The 18,910-nt window shown below is 53.8% G+C and overlaps 1 protein-coding gene across 1 annotated transcript; it reads right to left on the bottom strand.

Moving 5' to 3' along the window:
- Nucleotides 1-458: 458 nt before the first annotated feature.
- On the bottom strand, nt 459-17,521 carry LOC142483628 (uncharacterized). The gene is made up of 8 exons (XM_075583645.1): nt 17,280-17,521; nt 5,325-7,245; nt 4,925-5,120; nt 4,286-4,375; nt 2,266-2,478; nt 1,420-1,530; nt 740-868; nt 459-661 (listed from the first exon to the last, which is right to left on the bottom strand). The coding sequence occupies exons 2-8, from the start codon at nt 7,089-7,091 to the stop codon at nt 459-461; spliced, it is 2,709 nt and encodes a 902-aa protein (XP_075439760.1). The 5' UTR covers nt 7,092-7,245; nt 17,280-17,521.
- Between the last annotated feature and the right edge of the window lie 1,389 nt (nt 17,522-18,910).

The following is an 18,910-nucleotide window of genomic DNA, read 5'->3' as shown; positions in this document are numbered from 1 at the left end:
ACCCACCCCTGCGTGCCACGCTCCCAGTGTTACCCAACCCTGCGTGCTACGCTCCCAGTGTTACCCACCCCTGCGTGCTACGCTCCCAGTGTTACCCACCACTGCGTGCCACGCTCCCAGTGTTACCCACCTCTGCGTGCCACGCTCCCAGTGTTACCCACCCCTGCGTGCTACGCTCCCAGTGTTACCCACCCCTGCGTGCCACGCTCCCAGTGTTACCCACCCCTGCGTGCCACGCTCCCAGTGGTTCCCACCCCTGCGTGCTACGCTCCCAGTGTTACCCACCCCTGCGTGCCACGCTCCCAGTGTTATCCAGCCCTGCGTGCTACGCTCCCAGTGTTACCCACCTGTGTGCCACGCTCCCAGTGTTACCCACCTGTGTGCCACGCTCCCAGTGTTACCCCCAGTTCTACCCCATCTTCCAATCTTCCCTCCATGCCACATCCCCCCCTCCCCACTCACTGGTGGCCTCGGTATCTTCTGTACTTCCTCCCCATAAAGTATTTGGAAGGGTGCCCCCGTGGTCTTTGTGGGGGCTTCTGCTCCTCGTGGTCTGTGGGAGTTGAAGAGGGGTCCTTGTTCTCGGAGTCGGAGTGGCCGATGCCCGTCTCAGTCTGGCTGTCAGTGGACGGTGGGGGAAGAGCCGTGGCCATCTCAGGTCCTGCAGCAGAGAGAGATCAGAGTGTCAGCTCCTGGTGCGAGGAGCAGTGCCGGGGGCCCAGGGACGCGTGTCTCTCACCGTGGGTGCGTGGGACCTTGCGTGGGCGTCCAGGCCTTCTGCGTGGTCTCTCTCTGGCGAGGGTCCCGTGGGGAGAACTGGGCTGACGACTGCGACTCCCGTCTTCTCCTGGGCTATAGTCACTGTCTCCTGGATGGGACAGAACGATGACAGCAAGGGGACAGAGGCCACTGAGTGGACAGGAAGGAGACGGGGACAGGAAGGAGACGGGGACAGGAAGGAAACGGGGACAGGAAGGAGACGGGGACAGGAAGGAGACGGGGACAGGGACAGGAAGGAGACGGGGACAGGAAGGAGACGGGGACGGGAAGGAGACGGGGATGGGAAGGAGACGGGGACAGGGACAGGAAGGAGACGGGGACAGGAGGAGACGGGGACAGGAAGGAGACGGGGACAGGAAGGAGACGGGGACAGGAAGGAGACGGGGACAGGAAGGAGACGGGAACTGGAAGGAGACGGGAACAGGAAGGAGACGGGGACAGGAAGGGGACCGGTAGGGGTAGGGGACTGTTGGGGGACAGTAAGGAGAAGGGACCTTAAGGGGACAGTAAGGGGGCGGGAGAGTAAGGGGTGTATAAGGGCGACACTGCTGATCTGCCGCATGGAAAGCCCATTTGGATCGGCGCCAGCTGTGTGTTTGTGGTGGTGGTGGCTGCGGGAACGGTGAGTGGCAGCATTACCATCAGGGTCGTCTATGGCTCCAGCATCCACAATATCATCGTCCTCCTCTTCTTCCTCCTCCGGTGCTTGCACGGCCCTCCCCCCGCGGCTCCTCCTCTGATCCCTGCAGGCTGAGAAAGACGTGATTATTGGGGGGGATGTGGGGCTCCTTAGGCCCCCAGTATATGTTTGGGGAGAGGGGGTCCCTCAGGCCCCCAGTATATGTTGGTGTTGGGTCTCTCAGACTCCCAGTATAGGTTGGGGGGGGGGGGGGAAGGTTCCTTAGGATCCCAGTATATGTTGGGGGTCGGGTCCCTAAGACTCCCAGTATAGGTTGGGGTTGGGTTCCTCAGACTCCCAGTATAGGTTGGGGGGGGGGGGGGAAGGTTCCTTAGGATCCCAGTATATGTTGGGGTCGGGTCCCTAAGACTCCCAGTATAGGTTGGGGTTGGGTTCCTCAGACTCCCAGTATAGGTTGGGGGGGGGGGGGGGAAGGTTCCTTAGGATACCAGTATATGTGTTGGGGTCGGGTCCCTAAGACTCCCAGTATAGGTTGGGGGGGCGGGGGAAGGTTCCTTAGGATCCCAGTATATGTTGGGGTCGGGTCCCTAAGACTCCCAGTATAGGTTGGGGTTGGGTTCCTCAGACTCCCAGTATAGGTTGGGGGGGCGGGGGAAGGTTCCTTAGGATCCCAGTATATGTTGGGGTCGGGTTCCTAAGACTCCCAGTATAGGTTGGGGTTGGGTCCCTAAGACTCCCAGTATAGGTTGGGGTTGGGTCCCTAAGACTCCCAGTATAGGTTGGGGGGGGGGGGGGGGGCGGAGGAGGTCTCAGAATCCCTGCATATGTTGGGGGTCTTTATTTACCTGTCTGGACGTGGCGCTCTCTCACGTGGCGCAGAAGGGTGGTCTTGGACACACTCTTGTACTGACACAGCCTGCACTTGTATTGTTGTACAACGACCACCTCCATCATCCCCTCCAAAGATTCCACATCAGGGACCCCCCCATGGCCACACATGGAGCCACAAGAGGGGTAAATCTCACCAACATCCACAAGTGAGTCGGACCTAGAGAGAACTGAGATGGGCACGGCGTCACCGCGCATGCACACACACAGGCACGGCATCACCGCGCAGGCACACACAGGCACGGTGTTACCGCGCAGACACACACACAGGCACTGCGTCACTGCGCATGCACACACACAGGCATGGCATCACCGTGTAGGCACACACAGGCACGGCGCTACCGCGCAGACACACACACAGCATCACCGCGCATGCACACACACAGGCACGGCGTTACCGCGCATACACACGCACGGCATCACCGCGTAGACGCACACAGGCACAGTGTCACCACGCAGGTACACACAGAGGCACGGCATCACCGCGCAGACACTCACAGGCACAGTGTCACCATGCAGGCACAGCGTCACCAGCAGGTACGCACACAGGCACGGCGTCACCACGCATGCACACACACAGGCACGGCATCACCACACAAGCACATCTATCCTGTGTGGCCCACTTAAACCGGCCAGATGTGTTGTATGTTGCTGTTAAGAGTCTCGAGATAAGGGCAGTTGTCTGCTAGAGATGGGAATAAAATATAGCCCCTGTGACAACTTTCTATAAACATGATTCTTTTTAGAGCTGTCTTCACAGGTATTCTCTGGAGGGTCCTGCATGGTTCAGGGGGCGTGGCTAAGAAATTAAACCAAAGAATGTGTTTATTAAAAATTAGAATATCATGTGACGTCATCTGCTAAACATGCTAGGAATTACATATGTGGAATCGTGTCAAAAAGGGGCAGGTTCTGACATCCCACACTGTATATTTAAGAGGTAATAAGGGACAGATAATCAGTTGTTGCTCAAATTTAGGATTAAGACGGTCATATTTAAACTTTATGCTTCCGCCATGGTCGCCGAAATCTATTGATGTGACTCATGTGTGTGCAAGTATTAGTTAAGGAAAGTTATGAGTGCATATCTACTGAGATTTTAGTTTAAAAGTCATTTTGTAGGAGGTTTATTTTACTTTGTCGTAAAACTGTCACTCTCACGCCCGATTTACGACAGGGGCTGGATTTATGTAATAGGAAGGAATACTACATAGGAGTAGCAGAAGATTATGAAAATCAGATTTCAACAGAGGTATGTTTGGACCAAACACGTGATATCTCATGTTCCTGAACCAGTGAACCTCTCTGGGGAAAATCTATGGCATTTGGTAATGTATAGGGCAGGGGGGCGCAAACTTTTTTCCCTGCGCCCCCCTGCCGGCTGTCCCCTCACTCCCGCGCCCCCCTCCCAACCCCAACTTACCCGCGTTCCGGCGTAATGACGTCACGTTGCCATAGCAACGTGACGTCACATGACCTCGCAGCGTCATTTTGACGCCGCGTTGCCATGGCGACGCAGGGAGGAAGCCGCCGGAGCCACGGTAAGTTAGGTTTACAGAGGCCCTGCAGCTCCCCCGGCACTTAATTTAAGTGCCTTCGGGAAGCACGCGGGGCCTCTGTAAACCCCGCGCCCCCCCTGGGGGTCGCGCCCCACAGTTTGCGCACCGCTGGTATAGGGTATTCTATGTTTACCCTTTTTATTTTGAGAAACTGTTCTGCATTTATTGTAACTGCATGTTCTTGTATTCCTTTTTTTTTAGCACCAGATGGATTCAAATACATAATATCTCATGATATTATCATGACGCACAGGCGCGCAGGCACATACACACAGGCACGGCGTCACCGCGCAGGCACACACACACACAAGTACGGCGTCACCTCGCAGACACACACAAGCACGGTGTTATCGTGCAGGCACACACAGGCACAACGTCACTGCGATGGCACACACAAAGTATTACCGCGCGCACACACCTCCCCCCTGCTCATCGCCCTCCGGCTCCTGTAGGATCAGGTACTGGGTGATCTCAGCATCGCTGCCCTCAGCGCTCGTCACAATGCAGCCTGAAACACACAGGTGTCACCGGAGAGTCACTGTCAACTCACAGGCATACGCAGCTAAGGAGTCGCACACAGAGGGGAGAGGGGGAAGGCACACACACACACACAGGGGGTAGAAGGGGGGGTTGCACACAGGGGATAGAAGGGGAGGGCTCACACACACACAGAGGGTAGGAGGGAGGCACACACAGAGGGTAGGAGGGAGGTGCGCACACACGCACGCACACACACACACACACACAGAGGGTAGAGGGGGGAGGCACGCACACACACACGGAGTAGAAGGGGGGGTCGCACACAGGGGATAGAAGGGGTGGCTCACACACAGAGGGTAGGAGGGAGGCGCGCACACACACACACACACACACACACAGAGGGTAGGGGGGAGGCGCACACACACACACGCACGCACACACACAGAGGGTAGAGTGGGGAGGCACGCACACAGAGAGTAGAGGGGGGAAGCACGCACACACAAGGTAGAGGGGGGGAGGCACACACAAAGAGGGTAGAGGAGGGGGAGTCGCGCACACACAGAGTGATCTCACTCACCCTGGATGAGTTCGGGGTGGATAGTACTGTGTATAATCCGGTCTATGGAGTGGGGGGTATAGGCCGCTCCTGGGGGGTCGGAGTGAAGTGAGACAGAGTGCGGTGTCTGAGAGAGAAGCGGCTGACGGATTCTGCAAACCCCAGCTACAGAGCACAAGATGGACGGGCAGCAATCCAACTGTGTGCGAGACATCTCCTGAAACAGCAACACGAAATGGTGAGATTGTGTGAGAGACACACAGAGAGAGACACACAGAGACACACAGAGAGAGAGAGAGTGCGCAAGAGATTAAATGAAAGAGAGTATGAGAAGGAGAGATGGGGGAGAGAGGGGAAGACGTAAGAGAGGAAATGAGGGTGACACAGGAAGAGGAACAGAAAGAGAGAGGTCAGTACATACTGTGCAGGTATTATGCGTGGTCATGTCCGGCTCCTGTGTGCCCATGTTATCTTGGCTCGTTCTCGCGTCCGGCTCCTGTGTGCCCATGTTATCTTGGCTCGTTCTCGCGCCCGGCTCCTGTGTGCCCATGTTATCTTGACTCGTTCTCGCGTCCGGCTCCTGTGTGCCCATGTTATCTTGGCTCGTTCTCATGCCTGGCTCCTGTGTGCCCATGTTATCTTGGCTCATTCTGATGCCCGGCTCCTGTGTGTCCATGTAATCTTGGCCCTGTGTCATGACTAGCTCCTGTGTGCCCATGTTATTTTGGTTCAGTCTCATGCCCGGCTCCTGTGTGTCCATGTTATCTTGGCCCTGTGTCATGTCCGGCTCCTGTGTGCTCATGTTATCTTGGCTCATTCTCATGTCCAGCTCCTCTGTGCCCATGTTATCTTGGCTCGTTCTCATGCCTGGCTCCTGTGTGCCCATGTTATCTTGGCTCATTCTGATTCCCGGCTCCTGTGTGCCCATGTTATCTTGAACCAGTCTCATGCCTGGCTCCTGTGTGCCCATGTTATCTTGGCTCAGTCTCATGCCCGGCTCCTGTGTGCCCATGTTATCTTGGCTATGTGTCATGCCCGGCTCCTGTGTGCCCATGTTATCTTGGCTCACTCTCATGCCCAGCTCCTCTTTGCCCATGTTATCTTGGCTCGTTCTCACACCCAGCTCCTCTGTGCCCATGTTATCTTGGCTCGTTCTCATGCCTGGCTCCTGTGTGCCCATGTTATCTTGGCTCAGTCTCATGCCAGGCTCCTGTGTGCCCATGTTATCTTGGCTATGTGTCATGCCCGGCTCTTGTGTGCCCATGTTATCTTGGCCCTGTGTCGTGCTCAGCTCCTGTGTGCCCATGTTATCTTGGGCCTGTGTCATGCGCAGCTCCTGTGTGCCCATGTTATCTTGGCCCTGTGTCATGTCCGGCTCCTGTGTGCCCATGTTATCTTGGCTCGTTCTCATGCCAGGCTCCTGTGTGCCCATGTTATCTTGGCTCAGTCTCATGCCCGGCTCCTGTGTGCCCATGTTATCTTGGCTCAGTCTCATGCCCGGCTCCTGTGTGCCCATGTTATCTTGGTCCGGTGTCATGCCCGGCTCCTGTGTGCCCATGTTATCTTGGCTCAATCTCATGCCCGGATCCTGTGTGCCCATGTTATCTTGACCCTGTGTCATGCGCAGCTCCTGTGTGCCCATGTTATCTTGGCCCTGTGTCATGCCCGACTCCTGTGTGCCCATGTTATCTTGGCTTGTTCTCATGCCCGGCTCCTGTGTGCCCATGTTATCTTGGCTCAGTCTCATGCCTGGCTCCTGTGTGCCCAGGTTATCTTGGCTCAGTCTCATGCTCAGCTCCTGTGTGCCCACGTTATCTTGGCTCGTTCTCATGCCAGTCCCCTGTGTGCCCATGTTATCTTGGCTTGTTCTCATGCCAGTCCCCTGTGTGCCCATGTTATCTTGGCTCAGTCTCATGCCCGGCTCCTGTGTGTCTATGTTATCTTGGCCCTGTGTCATGCCCGGCTCCTGTGTGCCTATGTTATCTTGGCTCAATCTCATGCCCGGCTCCTGTGTGCCCATGTTATCTTGGCTCGTTCTCATGCCCGGCTCCTGTGTGCCCATGTTATCTTGGCTCGTTCTCATGCCCGGCTCCTGTGTGCCCATCTTATCTTGGCTCAGTCTCATGTCTGGCTCCTCTGTGCCCATGCTATCTTGGCTCGTTCTCATGCCCGGCTCCTGTGTGCCCATGTTATCGTGGTTGGGTCTGGCTGGGTTGGAGCCCCATGTGGGTTAGCAGGGTCACAGCTGTCTGCACACATAGAATCCGTGGTCTTTTCTTGCACTCTCTATTGCAGCGGTTCTCCACAATATCCTCCTCACCATCAATTCACAGAGAATAAGTCTACAGATAGAGGGAACGAGTGTTACAATGACACAGTGAGGGGGTGAGCCACAGTGACATTCTGGAAGGGCAGTATACATGTGGCAGTTTAGGGGGCAGAAGCCCTGCTCTGCCACCTTCCACTCTGTCCTGCTGGGGCTGACCTCCCTCCCTGGGATATGACCTGCTCCTGTGATTCATCACCCTACATGATACCCGAGGGCGAAGTAAGAGTGTGGAGGATGATAGTGGAAAAGAGGAGGTACAGCTTGTGGAAACCCCCAGAGAGGATCCCAGAGCAGGAGCTGATCTCCTGTACATGTCTGAGTCTCTGTGACACTAACACATCGTGTGCATGAATCACAGCCCAGGAAGTAAGCAGGCTCCAGGCGTGACTGATACAAACGCACCTCATTCTCTACCAGACGTAAACATGCGTGTGTGTTAGTCTAATCATTCTACCAGGTGTGATGCGTTAGTGCAGTGTTTTTCCACCAGGGTTCCCCGGGCATCCCTAAATGGTTCCCTGTCATGTTCAGGTCATTTTTAAATGGTACCAAATATTTACAATGCAGCTGATCTCGGACGCGATGTTAGACATGGTTGGGGTTCCACAACCAAAAAAAAAGTTGGAAACCACTGCGTTAGCGTTACACTTCCTCAGTCTGTGGACAGGTGTGGTGGTCTCGCTCTCGTGTCCAACGCATCATTATAACATCAGTTATCAGACACTGTATGTATGGAAACTCACCCTGTGCTTACATTAAACCTGGGGTGTGCAGTTTCCCTCATGCGCCCCCGTCTCCTCCAGCTCGACCAACCCCCCTACCCCCCCCCCCCCCCATGCACGGCTTAGGCGTCAAATGACGTCGCGGGGTCATGTGACGTCACTTGACGTGGGTTGCCATGGAGACGCGTCGCTGGAACTCAGGGTAAGTACAAAGTTACAGAGGCCTCGTGCAATCCCCGGCATTTATTTGAAATGCCTTCGGGGAAGCGCGGGGCCTCTAACAGCTGCGCCCCTGTCACAATGGACGCACATTTATATTTTGAGGATCCCGATTGAGCAGAACAAGTTGAGCAAAATAAACTGAGATTTATTCCCTTGATAGGCAAACACACGACAACTGCAGAATACACTTAATAATTACACTTACGGGTATAGGAACAGGGGATAATGTCCAGAAAGGTGCAAAGCACCAGAAGACTGTCTTTTAAAATGTAATCCTTTTGCAAGGGCACAAATTGCCAGCCCCAATCCTTCTGTGAATGTGCAAAGTCTTTTCTGGTCTGTTGGGGTTAATCAAATAACCCCCAGCAATCACAGTGTCCTAACGCAGAGTTTTGTCCTTGGTTCCGATGTAATAAGACTCTTTGCGTTCCAGGAATGTGCTACTACTCTTCTCCGCTCACATGGTAGAATGAAAAACGAAAGACAATGGGGAATAGCCTGGGTGGGATGTATATAGGGCTTGGAAGCCTATTGCCAACATACCCACCCAATCCCCCTCGTGGGAAAGTAATCATTCCCCAATCACCTACTTGCCCAGTTTGGAGAGTGGGCACTAGGTATTTCCTGTTCACACAGAGCATGTGCGACAAGGCCACCTTGCTACTTAGCATATGTGCACTCCCCTCTCTACCTGGCCCCTCTTAGGCTGGAAGGGGGAAACTCAGGGTGTGAGTTAACACAGATAGTCACCAGGACTTCCTATTTCGCATCCATCTGGCCAATTCACATCCCCCATACTCTGGGTCTTTTGATATGCAACTTCCAGAGAGACTTACAGGCGTGGGCCCAGCAGGCTAGCTTTGAAGTTTGCATAGGCAAGTGATCCAGCTCATAGGTGTCAAAACATTTGGTTCTTGTATGCATAACATTTGTTCCTTAATGCATTACAAAGGCAGGCAAAAACAATAGCATCCTGCCTGTACATTTTAAAACTGAACCAGAAAGGCACTTCATCAAAAATATATGTTTCCCTTATGACAAAGTTATATTTTTAATATGTGCGTGCTTGAGGGGGTTACACTGAGGCTGCACACCAAAAATCAGGGTGCTGGCTCACTCCGTTCCTAAATTAGCAGTCTTAATGGAACGGCCCCTGTTATTCAGCACTGCAGGTAGGGACAAGCCTGCAAAAAGGGGACAACAATGCATAGAGGGGAGAATGGTACATGGGAACAGCATATAAATTAACCCCTTCATCCCCAATACGAAATAGGGGTAACCAGCTGAGCACACTGCCTTTATTAATGCGCTGATTACCCCCATTTTCGCCACATCTCCCCCACTCAAAGCCCAAGGTTTGCCCTGGCCACCTCCTCTGGTGGTTGGGCTGACCTGAGGGTTTTTGAAGTCATTAGGTCTTGGGGATTGTCCTGCTGGGAGAGGCCATCAGCATTCCCATGCTCACTGCCATTCTGGCGCTGAATGGTGAAATCAAACTCCTGCCAGGCAAGGCTCCCGCGCAATAGCTTGGCATTCTCTCCCGACACCCGCTGTAACCAACTTAGGGGGTTATGGTCAGTGATAACAGTGAAGGTTCTGCCATACAGAGAGGGCTGTAGCTTCTTTAGAGCCCATACTATGGCCAGACACTCCTTCTCAATAGTGGCATATGCCCCTTCTCTGGGCAGCAGCTTGCGGCCCAGATACATCATTGGAGGTTCCCTGACCTCCTCCCCCACCTGGCTGAGCACAGCACCAATGCCAAAGTCTGAGGCATCAGTCTGTACCAGAAACTTCCTGGAATAATCTGGAGCAGCAAGGATGGGTGCAGTCTTCAAAGCCTGAAATGATTTTTCCCAGGCTGGAGACCAGACTACCAGCACAGACAGTCGCTTCTGGGTCAAATCAGTCAGAGGGTCAGTCCCACTAATGGGCTGTGAGGTAACCTGCCTACAGTAACTAGGGGGCCCTAGAGAAATCAGACGCCTGCCACGCACCGTATGCCCTAGTGGAAATACATCTGCCCTCTCTACTGAACTCTGAGTGGGTATAATAGCAAGCCCTGTCTCCCTAACCCTGGCTAGCACTGCTACTACCTGTCCTGGATACAAACCCCAGATCTGCCTGAAGCCAACTATATTCTCCCTGTATGTCCCTACATACCTCTGCACTCTCTCTAGTGCCCTCCTGACCAGGCGGTGGGAGGTAGCCAGAGCATTCCTCATCCTGAATGGCACCCTGAAAAACTCACAGAGGCCATTCTGAAGGCTGAAGACTGCCCCCCTCCCCCTTTGCCTTCCTCTCTACACTGTCTTCCACCTCTGCTGATACTCCATAGGTATTCTTACGCAGAGGATGCAGATCACCTGGAAGCACAGGCTGATCCGTACTATGTGCCCTGCCCAGCTTGTCTGAGAACAGGACCCTAGGCTGCTCTACCCTAGCCCTGGCTTCTGCCCCTGCCTGCCTACCTCCCCAGGCCCCTAGCTCAACTAGGACCCCCCCTAGGAAACCCTATCCTACCTAAGAGGCCTGGCACTGCCTGAGCTACTTCCTGAAACATGTTCCCCATTCCTGGTAACAGGTTCAGGAGCATCTGCACATAATCACCCGCCTTACCCTCTGGCTGGCAGGCGTCCCAGGGGTGGCCAAAGTTTCCCACTGCCCCTGTTGCCTCCGGCCAGAAGGCTGCAACAGCTGGGTTCTCATGTGAGTGACCCCCTGATGCCCCAATAGTGGACAGGGGAAGGCTACCTGCAACACTTGCTGCCTACCCTCCCTGGGACCCACTAACCGTCTTCTACCTGTCCAGCCGCTGGCAAACCCGGTAGAACCTGGCTCCCTACCCCAGAGCCCGCGGTGCCACAGCCAGTGGTCTGACCCCCCGCTTTCCCAGGACTCGGACGCCCGCAGTCCCATAACTTCTAAGCTGGGGTCAGCTTTCACCGCATCCCTATCTGCTATCCCCAATTCTAACCACCCACCCTTAGTCTCTAAGTCAGGGGTAACAGGAACAGGTAAAGGGAACAGTAAGTCAGTCACTGGTCGCGACTCAGTAGTCTGGCTTACCTGTCTGGTCTCTGCAGAGACTGCTGGTACCGTAGGTCCCAAATGCAGGGAGACAGGGGCTGCTTCTTCTGTGATCCCTGATGACAGGCTCTTAGGAATCGCCGCAATAGCAGGCAATTCCGCAGCCACCATACAGATCACAGGCTCCAGGTTATTGCTAAGGCGCACCTCAGCAGTTACCCTGGACAAAACCCCCACCTCCCTCATGCCATGATTAGCACCCCCATCCAAAATGATCTGGGCACCCTGGAAGGACCGCGGCCCTCCATCAGGCATGGTTCTTTGCGCCCCGGTGCTCGGGAGCAAATCTTCTGGCTGCACTAGAATAACAGCAGCACTCAAATCTGCTTGCTGGTCACCAAAGGTAACCCTCCGCGGGTGCCTGCTCAGGATATCAGCAGGCTGCACCTTGACTAGTGCACTTGGACATCCTCTGCTCACTGCTGCTGACTCTGAGGTGACAAAAACAGCATCTGCCTGGGACATCCCTCTTGGTTGTGGCTCCATGGCTGTGCTCTGTTCCTCTGTGTGGGCCAGCCCAATCTGGGTTACTGGCCTTGCAGCTTGTGAATGTTGCCCCTGATGGGGTCCCCCAGACCGCTCATGGTCCGGGCAATGTGGCCCACCTTGTGGCAATGATAGCACCGTCTCTCAAGCTTGATCTCCCCAGTATAGGGCGTGTTGCTGCCCACTGTATGTTTGGGAGTCCTCTGAGGTGCAGACAGGTCCCCTCTAGCCGGAATGGCTGCCTCTCTGGGGACTGCTGCGTTGCTCACCAAGACTCTGCTGGTTACATATTCATTTGCTGGCTCTGCTGCTTCCACAGCAGTTACTCTGGGAACGTCCTGTTCCCCGCTGACAAAGTGGGAGTGAGGGGTCCTTCCAAGCGCTGTCGACAGGAGCTGTAGCCGCTGTTCATAGCTAACCCCTTCTCCCCAGGCGGTGAGGAGTGCAATGAGTTCAGAGGTAGCAAGTCCGGTCGCCGCAGCGACTGATCCATCTGCACCCCCTGGCACCACGCCACACTCTTCCAGGCGGTCACTGACATCCTCCCCCTGTCCTTGCAGCCCCGGAGCTGGAGGGACCTCCTGCACTCCGGGCTGAGTACTGTCTGCTGCCACAGCAGCTGGTGGGGCCATCCTGCCCTCATATTCTTCTAAATCCTCCTCCAGCTGACTCTTGGAACGACCATCTGTCATGAAACCGTACCCCACACATCTCGCCACTATCTGCGCCCGGTTCCAGGTACAAAACCTTCCTGAGCGTGGACTCATGGTGCCACTGGGGTATGGGTCCAGAGACCAGTGAATTATCTTGTGCTTCTTTGGAAGTGTAAGTTGCCACTTGTCTGAGGAGCTTGCAATCTACAAGGTCCTCACTATATTACAGAGCCCCGCAGGGAACTGCAATATAGGCTCAATCAGTATCTCACCAGCTGCCCCCAGTTTTAAACGCTTGTCACGATGGACGCACTTAATAACACATTTATATTTCGTGGATCCCGATTGAGCAGAACAAGTTGAGCAAAATAAACTGAGATGTATTCCCTTGATAGGCAAACACACGACAACTGCAGAATACACTTAATAATTACACTTACGGGTATAGGAACAGGGGATAATGTCCAGAAAGGTGCAAAGCACCAGAAGACTGTCTTTTAAAATGTAGTCCTTTTGCAAGGGCATAAATTGCCAGCCCCAATCCTTCTGTGAATGTGCAAAGTCTTTTCTGGTCCGTTGGTGTTAATCAAATAACCCCCAGCAATCAGTGTCCTAACGCAGAGTTTTGTCCTTGGTTCCGATGTAATGAGACTCTTTGCGTTCCAGGCATGTGCTACTGCTCTTCTCCGCTCACATGGTAGAATGAAAAACGAAAGACAATGGGGAATAGCCTGGGTGGGATGTATATAAGGTTTGGAAGCCTATTGCCAACATACCCACCCAATCCCCCTCGTGGGAAAGTAATCATTCCCCAATCACCTACTTGCCCAGTTTGGAGAGTGGGCACTAGGGATTTCCTGTTCACACAGAGCATGTGCGACAACGCCACCTTGCTACTTAGCATATGTGCACTCCCCTCTCTACCTGGCCCCTCTTAGGCTGGAAGGGGGAAACTCAGGGTGTGAGTTAACACAGATAGTCACCAGGACTTCCTATTTGGCATCCATCTGGCCAATTCACATCCCCCTTACTCTGGGTCTTTTGATATGCAACTTCCAGAGAGACTTACAGGTGTGGGCCCAGCAGGCTAGCTTTGAAGCTTGCATAGGCAAGTGACCCAGCTCATAGGTGTCAAAACATTTGGTTCTTGTATGCATAACATTTGTTCCTTAATGCATTACAAAGGCAGGCAGAAACAATAGCATCCTGCCTGTACATTTTAAAACTGCAAAAGAAAGGCACTTCATCAAAAATATATGTTTCCCTTATGACCAAGTTATATTTTTAATATGTGTGTGCTTGGGGGGTTACACTGAGGCTGCACACCAAAAATCAGAGTGCTGGCTCACTCCGTTCCTAAATTAGCAGTCTTAATGGAACGGCCCCTGTTATTCAGCACTGCAGGTAGGGACAAGCCTGCAAAAAGGGGACAACAATGCATAGAGGGGAGAATGGTACATGGGAACAGCATATAAAATTAACCCCTTCATCCCCAATACGAAATAGGGGTAACCAGCTGAGCACACTGCCTTTATTAATGTGCTGATTACCCCCATTTTCGCCACAGCCCCCCCCCCCCAGAAAATCTCACGCCTCTCTCACTTTGCGCACCCCTCCATTAAACTATGACACATCAGACACTTTGCAGATAAACTGTTTGTGTTTTGGGGCTTTTACGGTCGGTGAGAGTGCGATACTTTAACTGATTTACTCCACATTTCGGTGAGAGTGCGATACTAGAACCAATTTACTCTTCACATCGGGGGGGGGGGGGGGGCGGTGAGAGTGCGATACTAGAACCAATTTACTCTTCACATCGGGGGGGGGCGGTGAGAGTGCGATACTAGAACCGATTTACTCTTCACATCGGGGGGGGGGGGGGGGGGTGGGTCGGTGAGTGTGATACTAGAACCGATTTACTCTTCACCTCGGGGGGGGGGGGTGAGAGTGCGATACTAGAACCAATTTTTACTCTTCACATCGGGGGGGGGGTGAGAGTGCAATACTAGAACCGATTTACTCTTCACATCGGGGGGGGGGGGGGGTCGGTGAGAGTGCGATACTAGAACCGATTTACTCTTCACATCGGGGGGGGGGGGGGGTCGGTGAGAGTGCGATACTAGAACCGATTTACTCTTCACATCAGGGGGTGGGTGAGAGTGCGGTACTAGAACTGATTTACTCCTCACCTCGGGGGGGGGGGGGGAGTGTCGGTGAGTGCGATACTAGAACCAATTTACTCTTCACATCAGGGGGGGGGGGGTCGGTAAGAGTGCGGTACTAGAACCGATTTACTCTTCACATCGGGGGGGGGGGGGGTCGGTGAAAGTGTGATACTAGAACTGATTTACTCCTCATCTTAGGGGGGGGTCGGTGAGAGTGCGATACTAGAACCAATTTACTCTTCACATCGGGGGGGGGGGGTCGGTGAAAGTGTAATACTAGAACCGATTTACTCCTCACCTCCTCGGGGGGGGGGGGGGGGGGGAGTGGGGAAAGTGCGGTAATAGAACCGATTTACTCCTCACCTCGGGGGGGAGGGGGTGGGGGGCGAGAGTGCGGTACTAGAACCAATTTACTCCTCACCTCGGGGGGCGGGGAGGGGTGAGAGTGCGGTACTAGAACCGATTTACTCCTCACCTCGGGGGGGGGGGGGGAGGGGTCGGTGAGAGTGCGGTACTAGAACCGATTTACTCCTCACCTCGGGGGGGGGGGGGGGGCGGTGAGAGTGCAGTATTAGAACCAATTTACTCCTCACCTCGGGGGGCGGGGAGGGGTGAGAGTGCGGTACTAGAACCAATTTACTCCTCAACTCGGGGGCGGGGAGGGGTGAGAGTGCGGTACTAGAACCGATTTACGCCTCACCTCGGGGGGCGGGGAGGGGTGAGTGCGGTACTAGAACCGATTTACTCCTCACCTTGGGGGGGAGGGGACAGTGCAGTACTAGAACCGATTTACTCCTCACCTCGGGGGGGGGGGGAGGGGTCGGTGAGAGTGCGGTACTAGAACCGATTTACTCCTCACCTCGGGGGGGGGGGGGCGGGGGGCGGTGAGAGTGCAGTACTAGAACAGATTTACTCCTCACATCGGGAGGGGGGGTAGGGGAAAGTGCGGTACTAGAACTGATTTACTCTTCACCTCGGGGGGGGGGGGGGTCGCTGAGAGTGCGGTACTAGAACCGATTTACTCCTCACATCGGGGGGGGGGGGGCAGGGAAAAGTGCGGTACTATAAATAATTTACTCCTCACCTCTTGGGGCGGTGAGAGTGCGGTACTAGAGCTGATTTATTCCTCACCTCTTGTGGCGGTGAGAGTGCGGTACTAGAGCTGATTTACTCCTCCCCTTGGGGGGGGCGGTGAGAGTGCGGTACTAGAACTGATTTACTCCTCACAGCGGGGGCGGGGGGGAAAGTGTGGTACTAGAACTGATTTACTCCTTACATCGGGGGGGAGGGCAGGGGAAAGTGCGGTACTAGAACCGATTTACTCCTGACATCGGGGGCGGGGCGTGTCAGTGAGAGTGTGGTACTAGAACTGATTTACTCCTCACATCGGGGGGGGGGGGGCAGGGGAAAGTGCGGTACTAGAACCGATTTACTCCTCACCTCGGGGTCAGTAAAATATAACCGCTCACATTTAGTTATCTTCCAACTGGAGTATCACGATGCAACCAAGCCACCCGGCTCTCGCGCCCATGTCACTACCGGTGCGGATTTGTATGAATTTTTACCTGGCAAATTACCCCAAATATTTTCCTATTCTTGGGTTTTCACTGCGTTGGATATTTGGGACTGAAAGATTTAGTAGAAGTGTCTAGCAAAGCGACCACAGCAGCAGTCAGGATTATCTCCCCCCCACACCCAACTATTTGTAAATATTTGGTTAGAGTTGATGGTTTACCACAGGGGAGCACAAACTTTTGGGGCTGCGCCCCCCCCCCCCCTTACTTTTTTTGCCGGCGTCACGTGACCCCGTTGCCATGGCGACGGGCGTCAAATGACACTGCGGGGTCATGTGACGCCACATGGCCCCGCGGCATCATTTGACACCGCGGCACAAGGCTTCTGAATCCCAGTAAGTAGGTTACAGAGGCCTCACACCTACCCTGGCATTTAATTTAAATGCCTTGGGGAAGAGCGCAGGGCCTCTGCAACCGCCCGTGCCCCGTTTGCGCCCCCTGCTTTATCACGATGTTTATAGTGAGTGCATATTTTAGGACTAGCCGCGATCATCACACACACTATGGATAATCTTCACGTTAAACGTTGATTTCTCTATATTAGATTTGGTATTTGAGTCGTGGGACAACAGAAAGAGACGCCTACTCTTCCCAGCATTGTGTCCTCAGGTCCCCAAGGGAGCAAAACGTCAATCTATGTTATAAGAATAAAACAAATGTTTTTACCACTTTAATGAAGAGTCTGTGAGACCTGTCAATGTGCTCACAAGAGGACCAGTGTGAGCGGCTCAATGTCACTGCCCCCCACCCCGGGCTGCCCTCACACTGCCTGCTTCCCCTCGTGGTCCTCTCTGTCACCCCAGGGCTGCCCATACACTGCCTGCCCGGGGTCCTCTCTCTCTCACCCCCTGGGTTGCCCTCACACTGCCTGCCCGGGGTCCTCTCTCTCTCACCCCCTGAGTTGCCCTCACACTGCCTGCCCGGGGTCCTCTCTCTCTCTCACCCCCGGGGCTGCTCTCACACTGCCTGCTTCCCCGGGGCTGTCCTCCCACTGCCTGATCTCAGGCAGCACTGCGACCTCCTAACGCGGAGGCCCCCGGGGTCCTGTGTGAGGCCGCCCTGTGCGCCTCTCCTGTTTACTTTCTCTCCCCCCCTCCCTTTACCTCTCCTGTCCCCCTTTTTCTCCCCTCCATACCTCCCTCTGCCGCCGACTCCCCGGTTCCGGGCCGCTTCTCTCCCCTCTCCGTTTCCTCCGCTCCGGCACCTGCGCGGGCAGCAGCGGATCACGGCGCATCCCTGCCGGACCTATATTCGGCTCATACAGCCTCTTCCGTGTCGGTAATAACCGGGACCCCGTGTGCCTGACCACCTCCTCCGCAGAGCGACTGGTACGGGCCCCGCATCACCTCCTCACCGCTTCTGTGCTGTGAGGAATCCGGGACTATTTTTTTCAGCGATCGGAGGGATCTCTATGCTCGCAGTAGTGATATAAATGACGCCTACGTGGAGGCTTTAGAACGTCTTAATAAACCCCATGTGGTCGCTGTCCTTTAGTCGCCATGTTTGATGTGGGCAGGTTTTTTTTTTTTTAAATCATTCAGTCACCCTCTGGTTCATGCTAAAAATCAGTGACAGTCCGACGGTGTCACAGTGCTTGTGTAGTATGTGTTACAGCGTGTGCGTAGTATGTGTGTCAGTGCTGTGTAGTATGTATGTGTACAGCATGTGTGTCAGTGTGTGCGTAGTATGCATGTTCTAATGTCTGTGTTACAGCGAGTGTGTAATATGTGACAGTATGTAACAGCGTGTGTGTAGTGTAAGTGTGACAGCGTCTGCGAAGTATGCATGTTACACTGTCTGTTACAGCCTGTGCATAGTATGCGTGTCACTGTGTGTGTGTGTGTTACAGCTTGTGTGTAGTATGCATGTTACACTGTCTGTTACAGCCTGTGCATAGTATGCGTGTCACAGTGTGTGTGTGTGTGTTACAGCTTGTGTGTAATATGCATGTTACAGTATGTTGTCACAGTGTGTAGTATGCATGCTACAGTGTATGTGGTAGTGTAGTATATGGTGTCAGTGTGTAGTATGCATGTTACAGTGTCTGTGTGGTTACAGCTTGTGCATAGTATATGTAGTCCCCTTTCCCCCCGTGACTAAGGGGAGCCACGCGTGCTGCCGTTACCTGTGGCTCACAGAAGGCCTCAGCCTCCACCGCTGGGAGCCTGGGGTGATCTGTCATTCTACCTGATGCAGCGCCTCCACCTGGGAGAGAGCCTAACGCAGTTGGATAACCTCTCTCAGGAACCCAACACATATAGTAATTACACACACCAGTATATAACAATAGGTTTTACTGAATACGAACACAGTAATATGATATACAGTGCACCCACAATAAACCACCACCCTGGTGGAACCCCCAAAGTACTGAGGTGCATGGGCACTTAACCAACCAGTGTCCCACAGACCAGGCCCACCCAAAGAGTGTGTGGAGTAGCGCTACCCACTGTGTGTGTGTGGCCATTGGTGCACGTACAGTTGTGTGAAAAAGAAAGTACACCCTCTTTGAATTCTATGGGTTTACATATCAGGGACATAATAACAATCATCTGTTCCTTAGCAGGACTTAAAATTGAGGTAAATACAACCTCAGATGAACAACAACACATGACATATTACACTGTCATGATTTATTTAACAAAAATAAAGCCAAATGGAGAAGCTGTGTGTGAAAAACTAAGTACACCCTTACTGCTTCCATAGGAATTAAGGAGTAGTGGTCCCGTGGGGTCAATGGCGGAGCACAGCAACAAAAACAATGGG

Source organism: Ascaphus truei, unplaced genomic scaffold (assembly GCF_040206685.1).
Source record: "Ascaphus truei isolate aAscTru1 unplaced genomic scaffold, aAscTru1.hap1 HAP1_SCAFFOLD_3461, whole genome shotgun sequence".
Lineage (NCBI taxonomy): Eukaryota > Metazoa > Chordata > Amphibia > Anura > Ascaphidae > Ascaphus > Ascaphus truei.
Note: the sequence above shows the minus strand (reverse complement) of the source record. Positions and strands in the feature narration are given on the sequence as shown.

Excerpts from the sequence above, each read along its gene's own strand:
- LOC142483628 (XM_075583645.1), bottom strand. The coding sequence starts at position 7,091 with ATGGGCACACAGGAGCCGGGCATGAGAACGAGCCAAGATAGCATGGGC. Across the intron at positions 2,479-4,285 it reads GGGCGATGAGCAGGGGGGAG|TTCTCTCTAGGTCCGACTCA; the intron begins GTGTGTGCGCGC and ends TGCCCATCTCAG. Across the intron at positions 869-1,419 it reads AGCCATAGACGACCCTGATG|GAGACAGTGACTATAGCCCA; the intron begins GTAATGCTGCCA and ends TGTCCCATCCAG.